This window comes from Nelumbo lutea, chromosome 2 (assembly GCF_056320005.1).
Source record: "Nelumbo lutea isolate HS-2025 chromosome 2, American lotus-T2T, whole genome shotgun sequence".
In the NCBI taxonomy this organism is placed as follows: Eukaryota; Viridiplantae; Streptophyta; class Magnoliopsida; order Proteales; family Nelumbonaceae; genus Nelumbo; species Nelumbo lutea.
Window position 1 is genome coordinate 18,322,877 of NC_142685.1, and position 18,032 is coordinate 18,340,908.

At 37.1% G+C, this 18,032-nt stretch overlaps 2 protein-coding genes across 2 annotated transcripts; one reads left to right on the forward strand and one right to left on the reverse strand.

Moving 5' to 3' along the window:
- Positions 1 to 479: 479 nt before the first annotated feature.
- LOC148868948 (putative LRR receptor-like serine/threonine-protein kinase At3g47570) lies at positions 480 to 13,716 on the reverse strand. Its single transcript, XM_088969884.1, has 3 exons — positions 13,708 to 13,716; positions 749 to 1,259; positions 480 to 559 (listed from the first exon to the last, which is right to left on the reverse strand). Exons 1-3 carry the CDS (start codon positions 13,714 to 13,716, stop codon positions 480 to 482), a joined length of 600 nt encoding a protein of 199 aa, XP_088826010.1.
- A 9-nt stretch (positions 13,717 to 13,725) lies between these two features.
- On the forward strand, positions 13,726 to 17,346 carry LOC148868949 (uncharacterized). Its single transcript, XM_088968092.1, has 5 exons — positions 13,726 to 14,064; positions 14,830 to 14,869; positions 14,967 to 15,127; positions 15,209 to 15,958; positions 16,603 to 17,346. Exons 1-5 carry the CDS (start codon positions 13,852 to 13,854, stop codon positions 17,035 to 17,037), a joined length of 1,599 nt encoding a protein of 532 aa, XP_088824218.1. The 5' UTR covers positions 13,726 to 13,851; the 3' UTR covers positions 17,038 to 17,346.
- The last annotated feature ends 686 nt before the right edge of the window (positions 17,347 to 18,032 follow it).

The window sequence follows — 18,032 nt, forward strand, 5'->3', positions numbered from 1 at the left end:
AAAACCATGCTAGTTGTATTGAGAGAGAGTTTTAGACTATGTTTGATTTAACATAAAATAAAAAGAGAAACAGAAAGTTGAGTGAAAGTTAATACCTGTTTACGTCCTATTAATTGATCAATCTATTCACCTTTCTTAGCCAAAGAAAGAGAAAAGTAAAAGAAAAAAATAAAAATAAACAAAAGGTGAGGCTAATAAGTTCAGATATTCTCTACAATGGTAAAATCTCCATAAACACATCCAACAATGTTTATGGAAGCATGGCCAACTGTCCCAATCAGTTTGATAAAGCTGCCTGGAACAGCCAACAACGCCCTTTTGTTAATTCCAGGGTTACTGCGACAGAAATGTAATCACCACATATTGATCGTTTTGAGTAGCAGTGACCAGATTTTATCAGTATTACACTGGTAAATGGTTAGTATTACAACAAAGCCATTTGACAGTAGTTATGAAGGTTCAGGCCCTCTTTAAATATTTCAGCAGTGGGTCTCCAATAACAGTATGCCATAGCTATAAACATCTCCATGAGTTGAAACCTCGGCACCCATGCCATACTCTGCATATTACAAGTTTTATGGTCATAAGCAATCAATTCAAAACATATTAGGAAGTTCTGAAAATAAAATTGATAAATACAAACAATGGACATCTATGTTTCCTGGTGCAGCATACCCAATAGTTCCCTTCATTGCAAACGAGCTCAACTGTTTGAGTTAATCTTCTTGACAATGGACATCTATGTTACCTGGTGCAGCATACCCAAAATCACTCACACGAGCAGTCATATCATTGTCAAGAAGAACATTGCTTGGCTTCAAATCACAATGAACAATCGGTACTTCACACTGGTGATGAAGATAATGCAATGCAGAAGCGACATCAATTGCAATATTTAATCTTATTAGAAAGTTTAATTTTCTTGGTTGACCATTTTTCTCTTCTCCTGGATGCAACCATTCCTCCAGACTCCCATTTGGCATAAATTCAAATACTAGAGCTTTGAAATCGTTACCATTAAAATCCATGCTTGAGCAGACAGTTATGATCTTAATGAGATTGCGATGTCGGATGTTTCTCATAGCTTTGCATTCAGCCATGAAACTCTTGGAAGCTCCTCGTTGTTGAACGTTAAGTACCTTCACCGCAATAGTATCACTGTGGAGAATTCCTTTGTAAACAGTCTCATAACCTCCTGAACCAATCAAATTTCCTGAAGAGAACCCTTCAGTTGCTTTAAACAGGTCCCCATAAGATACCTGTAAGTACCATTCCCCAACTAAAGTTTTAGAAGAGGATACCTCCTTTGGTCTTCTTCTCCAGCACACGAAGAAAAGAGCCAGAATCAAGGTTAAGCACAGAATCACACAAACTATTGTTGTTACTATATATATATATATACTACCAGCTTTTCTTTTAGGTTAACCGAAACTAAATTGGTACCATCGATATATATATATATATATATACTACCAGCTTTTCTTTTAGGTTAACCGAAACTAAATTGGTACCATCGATTTTTTAACCAAACCAATCAGTTCGGTAAACTTGATTTTTTGGTCCAATTTTTTGTTTTTTGTTTTTTTGGTTTCTGTTAAGCACTCCTAGTAAGTAGGTGGTGGCTAGGTTTCATTTATATCTATAATGTATAAAACGAATACTTGCCTAGGCCTCTATGTGAGTCATTAAAGTCAAATTTACAATGTTAACTTATATCTTTACCATATACTTGTACACATATCTGTACACCAATATCATATAAAGTAAATACTTGTCTTGGTTTTGTTGTGAATATAAAAGTTAAATCCAAATACCATATATCATATATGATTAATATTTGCAGATGCACTTACACTAATTCTAATTATTTTAGCCATATTTGTACAAAGCCCGAATTATGTTGTTTGCCGCACTATGTTGTGAAAACCTAGATAACCTATCACAAGTGAACACACCATTGTTTTGTACACGGATGTGGGTCCCATGTGTACAAAACACTGTTGTAGGTTGTTATACATAGTGTGGTGAGCAGCAGATCCCGAGTGTTTTAATACGTTTCTTTTTAATTAAGGGCCCATTTGGGAGGGCTAAGCTGAAGTTTCAAGTAAGTTGGTTTAGTTATTTTGAAGCATTCTAGAAAAGCTATTTAAGGATGCTGAAGTGGACAGCCCTAAAAAATGACCGACTAATAATCAATTTGAACTCTCTGGATTTTTTCACCAAATACATCTTATGGACCACCCATGTGGAGTCCACCTAGGAAAGCCACAAGACACCACGCTTCAGCCCTCTCAAACGGACATTCAATGGAACATGTAGAAGCAATTCATGGCCATAGAGAGTGGTGTTAAAGAGTTTTGGTAGTCTTTATTAGGTTTGGGCATGGGTTGGTTCAATTCGGTTCCATAGTAGAACCTAGAACCTACCCTGTAGGGGATAGTTCCAGTTTTTTGGACCTAGAACATACCCTATGAAGGTTTGTTCCAAGGTCAGTTCTAGACTGTGGTTCCAAGGTAAATTCTAGGGTTTACTTGTGGAACCTGTTTGTTCTTTACTCTCTCCCTTCAAAAAAATGAAATATGTTCTTTAAAAATTTGATTTTCAATAAATATAATATATTGTTTAAAACTTGTATTATCTTTACTGATTAAATTGAGTAATCTAATATCTATATTATCATAATATATTAATATATAGTTCAAAATTTATCAATATAATTTAAATTTTGTAAATATTACCTTTTACATTACTTTAATACACATTCAAAAATTAAAACGAAAACAAATGATCAAATTACTTAATAACTCAATGGTCAATTGAGATTATAGCCTTTGTAAGCATGAATGCTTGGACTCAAATCTTCACATCCTCAAAAGTATTTTGGGGTTTATTTTAAGGCAAATTTGGTTCCAAGCATGGTTCAAAGTATCGCTATGCCCCTGTGTATCGACAGGGGCATATCAGTACTTAAAAAGACACGCCTAATGGGTTTTTTTTTTAGTTTTTTTTTCAAAATTTGATTTTTAAAGATGTTTTTAATGGTTTTTTACTGAAATAAACCAGGGTCTCGAAACACTTGTAAATAGGTGTATCGAGACCAAAAGATATGATACGTTGCACCTGATACGAGGCATATCGTATCAATACTTTGAACCTTGGTTCCAAGGCTGGTTCACCTGGTCAGTTCAGGTAGGATAAACTCCTACCTAAACCTTGGAACTAGCCTAGGTGGGGCCAATTCCAAAATTTGAGACTGCACCTTACCCTGTGATAGATTGGATAGGATTAGTTTAAAGCCGGTTCAAGATTAATTCCACTTAATTCTAGATAGAACCTACCCATTTTCTCGTCATGTTGATAGAAAATATGAAGGGCAACTCCAGACATCCAATGCTATTGCTAGATCCCAATAAAACTACTTATTCTATCCCTAGTTCATGTGAAGGGACTTGCATGTGCAAATTCCTGACATGCCAGCTACGAATTGCTTTCCTCTTGCTTAAATGTCCAAATCCCCTAGGCTTAGTTTGGAAGTAGTACAAATACAAATATGTACAGTACAAATCCATATAAAATATAAGGTTTTGCACTCTACACATTTGCATCTGTACTCCTATTCCTTCCAAATGGAGTCCTAAGCTCAATTTGGAAAGAATACAAATATAAATATATACAGTATAAATACATACAAAATACAAGGTTTTACACCCTACATATTTATATTTGTACTCCTTCCAAACTGAGCCCTAATTTTCTCTTACCCTTTTCCCCTTTCCATTCTATGCAACATGCCTTTCTTTCAGTGCCGAACAAATTCCGACCACCTTTCAACTACATAAAAACAAAAACATTTTAAATCACATAACTTCAATCATAGGCTCCATTTTGTGTTACTTCCATGTTTTATCACAAACAAAAATGTTTCCTTCTTTTTTTTCTCAAAAACTTAGCCTTCTTGAATGATGTTCTTAGAAGCCCAAATGGATTAATGATTATTATGAAAATTAAAATATAAAAAAGTATTAAAAAACTTATTTCATCACTGGTGAAAACTTTTGGCCCCCAACAAAAAATCTTGACTCCGCCTCTGAGCACAATTATATTTAATTTTCTACTTGAGGAATTTTCTTACAAAGATTTGATCCTGTTCTAGCATTAATGAAAACTTAGAAGTGCCAATATCGGTTATAATTTTTTCATAAATTTAAATCGTATTAAACATGAACATATTAAGGCCTGCATAACAGACCGCGAGGGAAACAACCCCTGGGTCTGGGATCTCGTGGCTCGTGGGTGACACAGACTTTAGTTCAAAAGCTATATGCTCTACCAACCAGCAACATGGGCCTGTAGGCCCTATACCAATTCCCAATCAGGTTTTTGCATCTAACTTGGCTCCAATCTTATCGCTAAGTCTTCCCAAAAAAAGAAACACTATCAATTGGGCATCTCTCTTTGTCAATGCCCCACCACTTGATGTACACTTTGTTTGTGACTAAAGTGACCCAAAAGCAGCTTTCCATCAATTACATCCCACTACTCAGCTTCAAGGGGGATGTCAAGCAGATAGCAAGAGATAATGACGTGATTATCTGACCCATTAACCCATATGGGAAACGACATAGCCAATTAGTCGTGTCATCAATTCAGACTCCGTACCCACGCACTAAAGATTTTTCCAAAGGCTTAACGCAGATTTTTGAATTCTACTCAGAGCTATAAACATTCAAAATGTCAAACAATACTCTATACACCAATGCCTATCCGTGAATGGCACTAATTCCAAGCTGGCACCTACTCCAACTGTACTTTGGACCTAAAAATTCTGACCTTGGGCTAAACCATCATTCTCCCAAGATTTTTTTGCTCAATATTCTTTCTTTTCGTTGGAGGGGGTTTGTATAAGGTGGGCCACAAGATCCATAATTGGGGACCTATTTATTGCATCAAATTCGACTTTCAGTTCACTTTGAAACTTGAAAGGAGTATAAATATAAATGTGTACAGTGTAAATACATACAAAATACAAGATTTTGCATTTTACTTGTATGTATATTCATTCCAAACTTAACCTTCAGAATTTCAAACCCTCCATTGATCAGTTTAGAATAATTTTGACCTTTGTATTCTAAGCTTCAGAGTTTAAATTTGAATTTTGAACGCTTCTCCACCTTAAAGATATTTTGAAGCAATTAAAAAGCATGCCTAGGTAATTTGATCCATTTGAATTCCAGGTTTTAAAAATGTTGTTGATCTGAATGTCGAATCATTTGATCTGAAAATTGATTATATTACTGGTTTTCAGCCACTATTCAACATGATGATTCATTTCTTTTTGAAGGTTGGAAAACTTATGTTATTATCGTTTCAAGTCCCAATAAATCTCTATCTTTGTATTTGCACTCTTTTCAAACTGAGCCTAAAAACATTATTAATCAATGCAACTAATGCCCCTCTCCTGTCCTTTTACTGTCATTGACTGTATGCTTCAGCCTCTTTGAATAGTTTATCCATAGTGCTTCAAAGCAACTGAACTAGCCCTCCCAAATGGGCCCTTAATTGCACATTGAAAAATGTGTTATTTTTGTAACAATAAAATATATTCCAAAAATAATGCCCAGATCAGATGATTAAAGTCATCCAATTATGCTGATTTGTTTTGGGAGAATGAACGATACCCCCAGTGTCAGAATTTGTAGGTTCAATGTACGGTCATGGTAGGTGCCAGCTCGGAATTGATGTCAATTCACAGGCAGGCGTGGGTGCATAGAGTGTGGGTATCGGTCCATTTGAATGTTTATAGTCCTGCAGTGTAAATTAGAAATCTACATTGGACAAAACCATACTTTTCCGATTTGTTTAAAAGTCATACAAGTCCATTTGAACAGCTTAATTGAACCTTCAGCTCAGCCCTCCCAAATGGGCCCTTAATTGCACATTGAAAAGTGTGTTATTTTTGTAACAATAAAATATATTCAAAAAATAATGCCCAGATCAGATGATTAAAAGTCATTCAATTATGCCGATTTATTTTGGGAGAATGACCGATACCCCAAGTGTCAGAATTTATTGGTTCAATGTACGTCGTGGTAGATGTCAGAATTAAAAGTATTAATAGCTTATATTGGTTCTTAGGTTGAGGTTTTTAAGCTGTTGTGGAACATAAAAAATGTATAAGAAACTAACATCTACTATCGTGCAAAATTGTTAGTCACTAGATGATTATTCTCTTCATTATATTCTTTGATATCATATAAAATGTTTGATTGAAGCAGCTTCATACTTGGGGCATTCAACGGTAACTGTTAGACAGGTTTGTATGCCCTTAACTTCAACCAAGATGATGTACTTTATAAGTTTATTGTAAATGAATAAAAGTGCATATTTGATTCATGTTCCCTTGGTATGTTTCTATGTAATAATACCCTTAAAATGGACACTTAATGAGACTCGTGTTAATTTAGAATGTTCATAGCCAGTGGGTCGGTCTAGGGAGACCTATCCTGACAAGGCTGACACTGTGGTGCCACCAAGACAGTTGGGGTGGCCTGTCTCAGCTGCTAGGGTGAGACCCTAAGCACATACAGTGTAGGATTAATTGAATTTACGAACTGAACCAAATTTCCAGTATTGCCCTGGACCTTGGAGATTGATGGGCAAAACTGAAAAGTTACACCCGACCCCTAGACTCGATTATGATACTACACTAAGTGTCAGATTGGGTTGTCTTTGATATACCAATCAATGAGATCCTTAGCGGGGGTCAAAACCTAGGCATGTTGAGAGAGTCTGAGAATTCATCTGAGTGTGTGATCATAGTAACAGGATCAGCCTCTTTGTCGGACAAAGGTAATGATTGAGGATGCACTCTTACTGATGGAAACCAAGACAGCGACAGCTGATTTCAATCGTTGAGATTTGTTTTGCAAAATATATTTTATATGAGATATGAAAGTATATACACTATGGTTTCGAAATGATTTGCAAAAGGTTTTAATTCCCAAGATCCATATAAGCAGAGAGTGCAACACTATTCCTTGCAGCCGAGGGAGATGTCCTCTCTTGTCAGGCAGTGTATGATCATTATGGGCTAAGATGTTAAGTGTAAGACCATTGAGGATAATACCTGATGGGCTAATCTTGCATCTGCCCACAGTCTATGGGTGTTACAAGGTAGCTTGGCCTAGGGACCACTTAGGGTAAGTGTTGTGCCCATAGAGCCCATTTGATGGGTTTCAAGGTGTGCACTGTCCATAACAATGTATTCGGCCAGGCCTTGTAATAAAGGCTGGACTGAACCCATGTGGCTGATGTGTAGATCAATGTTTGGGTCCCATGCCATACAAGGAAGCCCAACTGGGCAGCAGTTTGGAAGGCTAAGTGAGTACATAACTTAAATGGGCCTTAAGCCCATTTCAAACTGGGCTGATTTGATCAGTCAATTAAAAATGGGCGATTTCTGAGATGGATCAGCTGATAGGATTGGGCCTAGACCCTATCCACTTAGAGAGTCCAATATCTAAATAAGATTTAAATCTGGAAGCCTCCTAATTAGATTAGGAGATGGTTGATATGTTCTGTAGATAAGATAAGGGTTATCCCTTATCACTTAAAGGGACTTCTAATCCAAATATGATTTGGATTAGCAACTCCTAATGGGATTAGGAACTGATCCCTTTAAGATTATAAAAGGAGGAGGGAGCGGCAGCCTTTAGACATGAAACCCAAAAACTCTTGTCTTCAGAGCTGAAATCACAAGAAGAGAGAATTCTGCACCCTGTGAATACTCTCTTGCCGCCTCCTTCCTGCAGTCGCCACCTCCAGTAGTTCGATCTCCTACTCTCTACAGGAGTAATCAAGATTTGATCTTGATACCAGTCTTTTAATGAAAAGATTGATTGCAGCTATATTCACAAGCCATCCTGTTGATTCTTGCAAAGGGTCAAGTTCTTTTGGAATAACATTGCTAATTCTGCTCCTTCCTGCACTGCGCCATCTTCAGTGGGAGCAGATTTTGGATCCTTCCTTGGGCGTGAACACCTCCATTGGGAGATATTGTTTCTCTGTATCAAGTACATCCTCCCTCTTACTCCTTTTGGTTCAGATCTGGTTTGGTTAATGGTTCAAAATTGATCCTTAAAAAACATGTTTTTCTAAAATAGGGAATTCGATTCCCTGCAAAGATGGAAGAAATTATTGAAATTCGCCCAGTCCATTCCGCAAGATTTGGGCGTCCATGTGATGGATATCTTATCCCTTCAGGAAACATTTGGACTAGGTCTAGACTAGGGCTACAACTCGGGTGCGCCCAACACAAATTTCATACTTTCATGGATTGGGCTTTGTTTTTCGGCTCCAAACAAGCTTTGGACTTAAAAAACTCATGTTGACCTAACCCAACCCAAGCCCGTCCAATATCGTATGATACACCTAAATTGTGTATATTATTTATAATGTGTATATAAGTATGCATACTACACTTTTTATATTATCATATACATCTTAGAGTATATTATTAATTATTTATAATTTGAATATAATAAGGCTATGATCTAATTCATACACAAACATGTATAAATAAAGACATTATGCATTTTGTATAATGTAGGGATGCAAAAGGATTGGATCAGATTCAAATAAAAAAATATTCAAATCCAATCTGACATTGTTCATGTCGGATTCGATCTGACCTAAAGATTTGATCGGATCCAATAGAACTCGATTTGAATTCAAATCCTATCAGTAAGTTGGATTTGATCAGCTCCGACTTGTTTTCTTTAAAAATTAATAAATTACTAAAAGAAAATTAAAATATACTAATTTAAATAAAGTAAAAACAAAAAACACAAGTATATTTTTATTATTTTTATTAGATATATACATATTTTTTATATAAATAAATAAATAATATAATTTTTGAGGGGTGATTTGGCCCTCTAGTGACATTGTGCCATGTGGCAGCCCTGAACTGATGCTTAACACCTTAGCGTCATGTAGGCACCCCGACCCAAGACCAAGCTGACAATCTCAAGACCAAATCAATCATCACAAGACCTGATTGGCCATCACAAGGCTAGGTCGCCCATCACAAGACTAGGTTGGCCATCTGAGAACCAGTCGCCTATCATAGGACCAAGTCAACCATCTTAGGACCAGGTCGGCCATCATAGGGCCAGGTCAGCCATCTCAGGACCAGGTCACCCATCACAAGACTAGTTCGGCCATTACAGGGTTGAGCTAGGGACCTACACGACATGGTGGCTGACCCCATCATGAGTGGGCTATTGTCTCCGAATCCTTTGGGAACACGTCACCCCATCAATGGAACTAACTCCTGCCCCGCCCACTTCGGAGGCAATCGGGTGAGCTCTATCGCTTTATGCGAAAATCGCTCCCGAACGAGGTGGACCAACAAGTAAAGTCCCCCCTGAGATCTCGGGAGTGCAACGTGAAGCCCACGACAACCTGCACCAATATAAAGGCATCACAATGATCAGATAAGGTATGCGTGATTTAGCATTCACAACTAGCTCTCTAGCTCTCTCTCTTTTTAACTCTCTCAAAACTCTACGATGACTTAAATATCGGAGTGCCCACCCTGGATAAATTCACCCGGACACTCTGATCATCACTTTCTTGCAGCTCGACCAAGCAACCTACTCAGTTCGACGTTCGAGTTGTCTACCAACAGGGAGCACTAGATCACGCACCATCAATAACAAATTTATAAAAATATAATATAAATAATATATTTATAAATATATAATATATATCAGATCGGATAGGGGTAATTCGAATCCGGTCCTATTTCTGATTGGACCCTATTATCCGATCCGAAGATCCGAACAGGGATGATTTGAATTCAACCAAATAAGATCGGATCTCGAATCAGATCGGATCATTGTCCAATCCATTTGCCCCCCTAGTATAATGGAATCTTTTTCTAATTATATTTATAAAATCCTTCCAAACCCAACCAGACCGACCAAACCTAGATGTTGTTGAATTAAGTCTGGTCCGGCCAGGGTTGTTAAATTCAAGCTTGACTCCAGTTTGAGCCAGCTCCGAGCTCAAGGTCTAAGGCTTAGGATTGGGCATGAATTGGCACTCAATCCAACTCAACCCAACCTGCCCAAATTGCACCGCTAGTCCAAATAGCTTTTCAACTTTATGGATCAGATATAGCAATAGGCTAACATTCATCATAGTCCACATGGATCAAGACGGCCCAATTCAACAAATGCCCAAGTAGGGATGCAAGTCAGGTGGGCCCAAGTAAGGGTGTCAATCGATTGGTTTTGGACTGGACGGGGTCCAGTCCAAATCAATTTGGATGGATTAGACAGACCAACAAGACATATTGGATTGGACTAATCCAGTGCAAAATATTTATTAGATTGGACTGAACCTGGTCCGTCCATAATAAGTTTATATTGGATTCCATTGGATTAAGTCAATTTCCTGTATTGATATAAGATAAGAATATATGTATCAATGGACTGGGTTTGAAATGAATTTGAACAGATTGAATGATCCAGACATTGAACTGAACCGGTCCAAAATACTCATAGGATTGGATTGGACCTGATTCATTTGTAATGGACTCACATTAGACTGGACAAAATCCAGTCCAATTGACACCCCTAGACCCGAGTTAGCATTTTACATTGCTTTAGGCTCGGGCCTTCAGGCTGGGCCATTCAAATTCTGACAAAAGCCCATCCCGAGCCCATCCATGTTACACCACCCCTAGGATCCAGCTATGGAGTCCACCAATAGGTAAACTAGCAGAATCAAAGTGAAATTCTGCAAGGCTTTTACTAGAGACGCAAGTAGCCTGGTTTGAAGAATTTCAACTACATTAAGTTCGGGCCCATTTAAAATTTAACAAATTCCCAACCCACCTTTACACAGTTTTTTTCGTTATACCCTCAGCCAACCCGTTCGAGTTGCACCTTACTTTACACTTTTAACTTCTCATACAGAAACGAGGAAAAGGAAAGATCACTCAGAAGAAAAATAAATAAAAACCAATGGCAGTTTAAAGCAACAGAGTAATAGCTTTTAGTAGGGGTGTTCAGATTTGGTTACCTAACTGAATTAAACCGAACGAGCTAATTTGATTTCATTTATTTGGTTTTTGGTTTGGATTTAATTATAAAAATATCAGTTTTGGTTCAGTTTGAACAAAAAATTAAACAAATTGAACCAAAAAACGAATTAACCGAAACAAATACATATATTTATATTTTAATTATAAATATTGACATTAATATTAATATTACTATCACGATTTAATATATAATATGTATTTTAATTATAAATGTTGATATATTTTAATAATAAATATTATATAAATATAACTTTACTCTTTTCAATTTATCCTATAAAACCTTTTTAGTTAAAAGTTTATTTTGGGAGCATTTTAGACTTTTAATAAATTTTCATATGAATTGATAGGCAAAAGAGTAAAATGGGTATGTTTAAAAAACTAATGTATTAGGCCAACACTTTCCATCTAGAACAATGATGAAAATAAGGTAATTGGAGGTTTTTTTTTTTCTTTTTTCATAACGAGAGGGAAGATTTTTGTTAAAGTAAAACCTTAGGCTATGTTTGGTTTGAAGAAAAAGATAGAGAAAAATAAGGAAATTTATATAAGGTTTGTAAAGGTTTTTCTATCTTTCCCTACTTTTTCCTTCAAACCAAAGACAGCCTTAGGAAAAGTCTTTATGATTGTGGAAAATCTTTGGGGAGGTTTTATATTTTACATTTTTACCCTAGGCTTCCCTATCTTTTTAGTTCTCGTGACTCCTTTGTCTTCTTCTCATTAAAGACAAATAACTCCAGAAGTGGGTCTGGAAAAAGGCTTCCCCGCCTCCCCGGCCTGCACATTTGTACTTAAATATCTTGGATAAATGGAGGTTGGATATGCTCCTCACGGAATGCGCCTAACACCAACCATGCTGAGAACATCTCCCTACATGTTGTCATTCATAGAAAGATGTTTTTAATGCACGGCTGCAATGCAGTGTGAGGATGAATTCGAAAAAATCCATACCTCCCATAATGACCGGATCTGCTCCTCACTAGAGCTGCAAATAGATCGTATCTTATTAGGTAAGGGAATATCTGATCCGCTTTGTTAAAAAAATCTGACTGATCCAAATTCGATAACGATCCATCGAATTTTAAAAGCTTGATTCGAATTTGAACTTGAATGTATTATCGGATATTCGATCGATTATAATTATATTTATATTATGTAATATAATATTATATAATATTATATTATATTAAAATATATAATATATAAATAATATATAAAATATACATATATAATATGTAAATAATATATATCATATAATATTCATTAATTAACGGATTGGATTGGGTCACAACAATCGGATCAATCAATATCCAAATTTGATCCGTTAAGTTAACGAATCAGCTTTTTTGATCCGATTCGATTTATTAAGATCAAGAGGGATATCTGAATCTGCTTCTTAGTGGATTGGTATCAGATTCGAATCAAACTTATCACAACCCTACTCCTCACACCAACCTCACTGACGCATCCCACCATGCATCGGGAATCTCCCGTACTTATATGTTATTATCATGGGAGATGTTCATTAGGATGTGCTTATAAAGTCGTTGTGAGGCACGCTTTGTAAGGAGCATATCCCAATTCCCTCCCTCAAAAGCTACATGTGTGATTTTTACTTTGAGAGAATGATAGTTCAGCCCAGGGTCAGAATTTTTAGGCCCAAAGACCATTTGACTTATCCAGTACTTGGCAGTGATTTAATTGAACTGTCTCCGTTATTCACAACAATAGTACTCCCCATTCGTTGAAATCATCTTTTATTCTCAACCTTTTCTCATGTTCTTTTGTTTTGCATTGCAAATGTGAACCTCACACGATTGCATTTAGTTAAGCTTTGCATCCATTTGTTTTTAATTATAATTTGCATTCTTATTGATACATTTTTTTATTGTTTCATTTGTACTCATTCGTAATATAAATTTTGCATCTTAAAAATTGATGCAAATTTTGCACCATCTTCCTTCTACCTCAATTCTCTCCCATAAGGAATCACATCATCTTGTTTCCTACCTCACTGCCAAAGCAATTAACACTCTTCCTACCACCAATTCTTACTTCTCGCAAATACATAAGACAAAGTCAAACAAAAATGAATCAAAATTTTAAATTCAGCCTATTTCCATTTACACCAATGCAAATAAAAATTTGCACTGCACCATGGTTGAACCCATTAATGCTGGGTCATCATCCTCACATTTAATTATTAGCACGTGGCAAGTTATGAGCCCTCAGAGATCATACAGTGCCTTACTGCCTTAGAAGTCAGTTAATAACTAACTTACCTATCAACAATCAAGATTCAAGACAAGCACCCTTCTCATTATTTATTTATTTAATCCGTGGATCTGCTACCTAGGATTGCTCGAGTCTCGAATAGTGGGTCTTGACCAGGTTGCCTGGAAATCTCAAACCATTGAAGCAGAATTAGAGAGAGAGAGAGAGAGAGAGAGTATTGTAATAAGAAAGTGCACCTTCAAAATCTCGGGTTAGTTGAACGAAGATATTCTCGCAGCCCAACTCAATTTAGCCACGTGGCAGCGCTACAAGAGGCACGATCCGTACCTCCACCCCGGGTCCCTTCCCTATTTAAAACGCACCAGAGCCATTTGTGAAGGATTATCTGTGAAAACGAAGTATTAGAAAAGGAAAAAGACTTCTGGAAATCTCTTCCTCCACTCGCTCTCTCAAACAAACAACACACGAAGAAGAAGAATTTGCAAAGGCTGAGCTGTTCGCATTCTATGATGGAAGCCCTAACGAGCTTGTCGTCGAGGATTTTTGCAAGGAAGTGTATTAACAGCGTTTCTTTACGTTCCAGAGCTTGTTTTGGTAGAACTCAGCTTCAATTCTTGCAACCTCAGAAACTTAGTAATGTGGATTCTTCACTTTCGTTTGATCTGCAACGAAAGCCGATTGGATTCCTTTCGTGCTCTTTGTCCTCATCCGATGAACAGGTATCTCTTTCTTCTTTTGTCTATTTTTGTTTCTCCTTCTTTGGATTTTGATTCCGTACTTTCTTGTGTTTCTTCCTCTTTATTTCATTTCTTTTAACTTTGATTTTCTTTCGATCTTGATGCGTTTCTTGTGTAATCTATTCCTTTCTGGTTTTACTATCTTCCATGATTCGTTGTGGTTATTTGGTATTAATTGGATTCTTTATTTTCTTTGGTTTGATATATGCTTTACGCAAGTATTCGTCTCTGGATTAGGCTGGTATCTCCTGTTGATTTCTTTTCTCCAGTAATATTTTTCTCAGTTCTTGACTTCAGCTTGTCGTTCTTTATATCCTGTTCGTCTTTTCTTGCTCTCGTGATTTTCTACTATAGGAGTCTCTGACTTCATTTCCTAGCTCGGCCTTCCTAAAAATGCACCCCTTCCTTGAAACTATCTTTCTCGTCTTTCTTTGAAGTTTCTTTTCTTGTTTCTTGTCAGGATCTTTATTCATCTTTGTAGTTTCTGGTTTTCTATATTTGTTTTTGTTTTTTTAAAGCTTTTGTCCATTTGAGGTCTGGTTTTGCGGATGTGTTATAAGTGGATGTAAAGAAGAATTTTCCTAGCTCTTTTAAACTGCAGATTAAGATGAGAGGAAGTGAGAAAGAACTTAATCTTTCCTGTTTGTGCTATCTAAACGATAGCCGGTTTGCATTTGCCAATACGAATTTAATCAAGATCGAGTCACGTGCTTTAATCTGATCTTGCCTAAATGCTCTGCGGTGCAGACAGACTGTGATAACATAGAGGACCATATTCAAGCAACAGGTGAGCTTTTTGCTGCTCTTGTAGTACATTTGGCATTGGTCATCCATATTGAATATCTTCCCAACTTTTTGCATCTCTCTAAATTATTTTTCTCCAGATCTACCAGGTACTGTTCATGTGAGATTCCAATTGCAGCAGGAGTGCTTATATGGCGAGAAATTTCTCCTAGTTGGGGATGATCCCATCATTGGTTTGTGGGACCCTTCAAATGCAATACCATTGACCTGGTCAGATGGACACGTTTGGACAGTTGATCTGGTAAGAAGGAAATTCTGGAGATCTAGAAATGTGATATTTGGTTGCTGAATTCTGACATATTTGTTCTGTCTTGTTGAAAAGGATATACCTGTTGGAAAAGCTCTCCAATTCAAGTTCATACTCAAGGAAATTACAGGAGAAATTGTGTGGCAACCTGGCCCAGATCGGGCTCTGCACACCTGGGAAACCAAGAATATGATCACTGTTTTGGAAGATTGGGAAAATGCCGAAGTTCAGAAAATAACAGAGGAACTAATGGCTGATCCAAATGAAGGATCATTGGTTAATCCAAATATGGAAGACATGACTGTTACAGATCAGAACGTGATGGTTGATATCAACCAGGAAATGACTGTTGCAGAGAACATAACCCATCCAAATGAGGAACTTGTAGCTAATGCCAACCCAGAATTGCTTGCTGCAGAGAACTTTAACCATCCAAAGGATGAAGAAATGATTACTGTAAACGAGGGAGAGTTCATTGCTGAGAACACTACTCATCCTGAGGAGGATCTCACAGCTAATGTGAAGAAGGAAGTGACCAAAGAAGAAAGCAACATTCATTCAAACGAGGAGCCAAAGACACATGCAAAGATTGAATTGACTGCAGCAGATAACACGCTCGGAAGTAATGGAAGAACTCTAAGTGACAAGATCCCTGTATTCATAAATAACAAAGAGAATATGATTACTTGCAAAGGTCCTGTTCTGGTACCTGGCCTGACTCCATTACCAACAGTAGCAATGCTAAATACAGAAGAAGTTGAGGAAACCGATGTTGCTAGTGCCTGCGATGAAGCTGATGAAGCTAAAGACTGCCCTGCACCTGAGGTAACTGTTTGACGAGACGTGCTTTTCTTTTCCTTTCCAATTTCTGTGATCAAGGGATCCATTTTTGTTCAGTTAGTTGGTCTATTGAGTTCGTAAAAGTTGTGTGTGCGTGTCTTTTTGGGTGGGGATGGTTTGAACCAGTATCTTGTTTTTCTTCAATCTATTTGCAAATATTATGGGTAGGGCTTGAGGTGAAGGAGAAACTTTGTAACTCTTCCCCAACTAATATTGTAGTACTGCACTAGTGTAGTGATTGATGGGACTATCACGATTTAAATTTTCTTCTCCCTGTAGTCGACAAATGAAAAGCTCAACATGTTATCTTGAAAGGAAGTATTATGATTTCCAAAGTCTCCTCCCCATCACTTGAGCTCAGTTTGGAAAGAGTACAGATACAAATATGTAGAGTGCATATCATGCTTCTGCCTTCCTAGTTCCTACAGCAGCTAAATGATAAATTTAAGTTACAAAATAAAGCAGGTCATGATTTTTCCTAATCTGGAAATGCAAAACATGTTCGCCTCTAAGATGCACTTCCTAATCAAAATGATATTACCATTTTATTTTGCGAACATTGATGGCAGCAAGAAAGAACATAACAGAAATTGACATCCTTTCTTTTTTCTTGTTTTGCATATCCATAGAAAAACCAGCTAAATGAGAAGCAAGAACCTGGCGGAGACCCATACGAGGAAGAAACAATGGAATCAGTGTTCAACGATGAGACCAAGGGAGAATTATATGTCAATATTCCTGAAGAAAGACCTCATTTAGCCAATGAACAAGAGCTGCCCAATCCTCGGGTGGATGGCATTCAAAAAAAATCCCATTTAACCAATGAGAAAGGGCAGTCCAATCCTCATGCAGATGACCTTCAAGAAAATTTCCTCCTAACCAATGAGCAAGAACAGTCCAATTCTATTAAGGAGGATGGGTTTGAAGAAAAACCTCATTTAGCGAATGAGCAAGTGCAGTTGAATTCTCAGTCAGATGATGTTAATGTGTTGCAAAATGATGTCCAATGGGGTCTTCAATCTTTGCGCAAGTTTCTGTTGTATATGGGGCTTCTTTTGGAATAAACCTAACCACAACAGTAAAACAACCTCCAGCATTTTACTTTTCCCTCTACGCATTTTTGTTTTTTGGTGGGGCGAAGGGAACAGAACGGTCAGGCCTTTTTGTTGTTGCTGCTGCATGTAGATAACATCTTTGTCATTTTTGCCCAACTTGCTGTATGTCATTGTTTGAGACACATGAACACCACTAGAATCTTTGTTGTTGCTGTATGTCATTTTTTGCCCATTTTTGCGGTACGTCTTCACATGCCAATGGAATTTGTATACTCATTTTTACATATATAATGGGTTTATCTGCAACTAGTTTTTTTTTTTTTTTTCTTTTGATGAAGTTTTCTGCAAAAGTTGAGTGGCACGGAAAGGTGGAGAATACAGAACTCCCGTTTATATCTGCCTTCCAAGTTCCTACAGCAGCTAAATGATAAATTTAAGTTACAAATTAAAGCAGGTCATGATTTTTCCTAATCTGGAAATGCAAAACATGTTCGCCTCTAAGATGCACTTCCTAATCAAAATGATATTACCATTTTATTTTGCGAACATTGATGGCAGCAAGAAAGAACATAACAGAAATTGACATCCTTTCTTTTTTCTTGTTTTGCATATCCATAGAAAAACCAGTTAAATGAGAAGCAAGAACCTGGTGGAGACCCACACGAGGAAGAAACAATGGAATCAGTGTTCAACGATGAGATCAAGGGAGAATTACATGTCAATATTCCTGAAGAAAGACCTCATTTAGCCAATGAACAAGAGCTGCCCAATCCTCGGGTGGATGGCATTCAAAAAAAAATCCCATTTAACCAATGAGAAAGGGCAGTCCAATCCTCATGCAGATGACCTTCAAGAAAATTTCCTCCTAACCAATGAGCAAGAACAGTCCAATTCTAAGGAGGATGGGTTTGAAGAAAAACCTCATTTAGCGAATGAGCAAGTGCAATTGAATTCTCAGTCAGATGATGTTAATGTGTTGCAAAATGATGTCCAATGGGGTCTTC

Bases quoted from the DNA above. Each gene is read 5' to 3' on its own strand.
- LOC148868948 (XM_088969884.1), bottom strand. The intron at 560-748 runs GTAACATAGATG...TGTAATATGCAG, and splicing joins TTTTGGGTATGCTGCACCAG to AGTATGGCATGGGTGCCGAG.
- LOC148868949 (XM_088968092.1), top strand. From the start codon at position 13,852: ATGATGGAAGCCCTAACGAGCTTGTCGTCGAGGATTTTTGCAAGGAAG. The intron at 14,065-14,829 runs GTATCTCTTTCT...TCTGCGGTGCAG, and splicing joins TGTCCTCATCCGATGAACAG to ACAGACTGTGATAACATAGA. The intron at 14,870-14,966 runs GTGAGCTTTTTG...ATTTTTCTCCAG, and splicing joins GGACCATATTCAAGCAACAG to ATCTACCAGGTACTGTTCAT.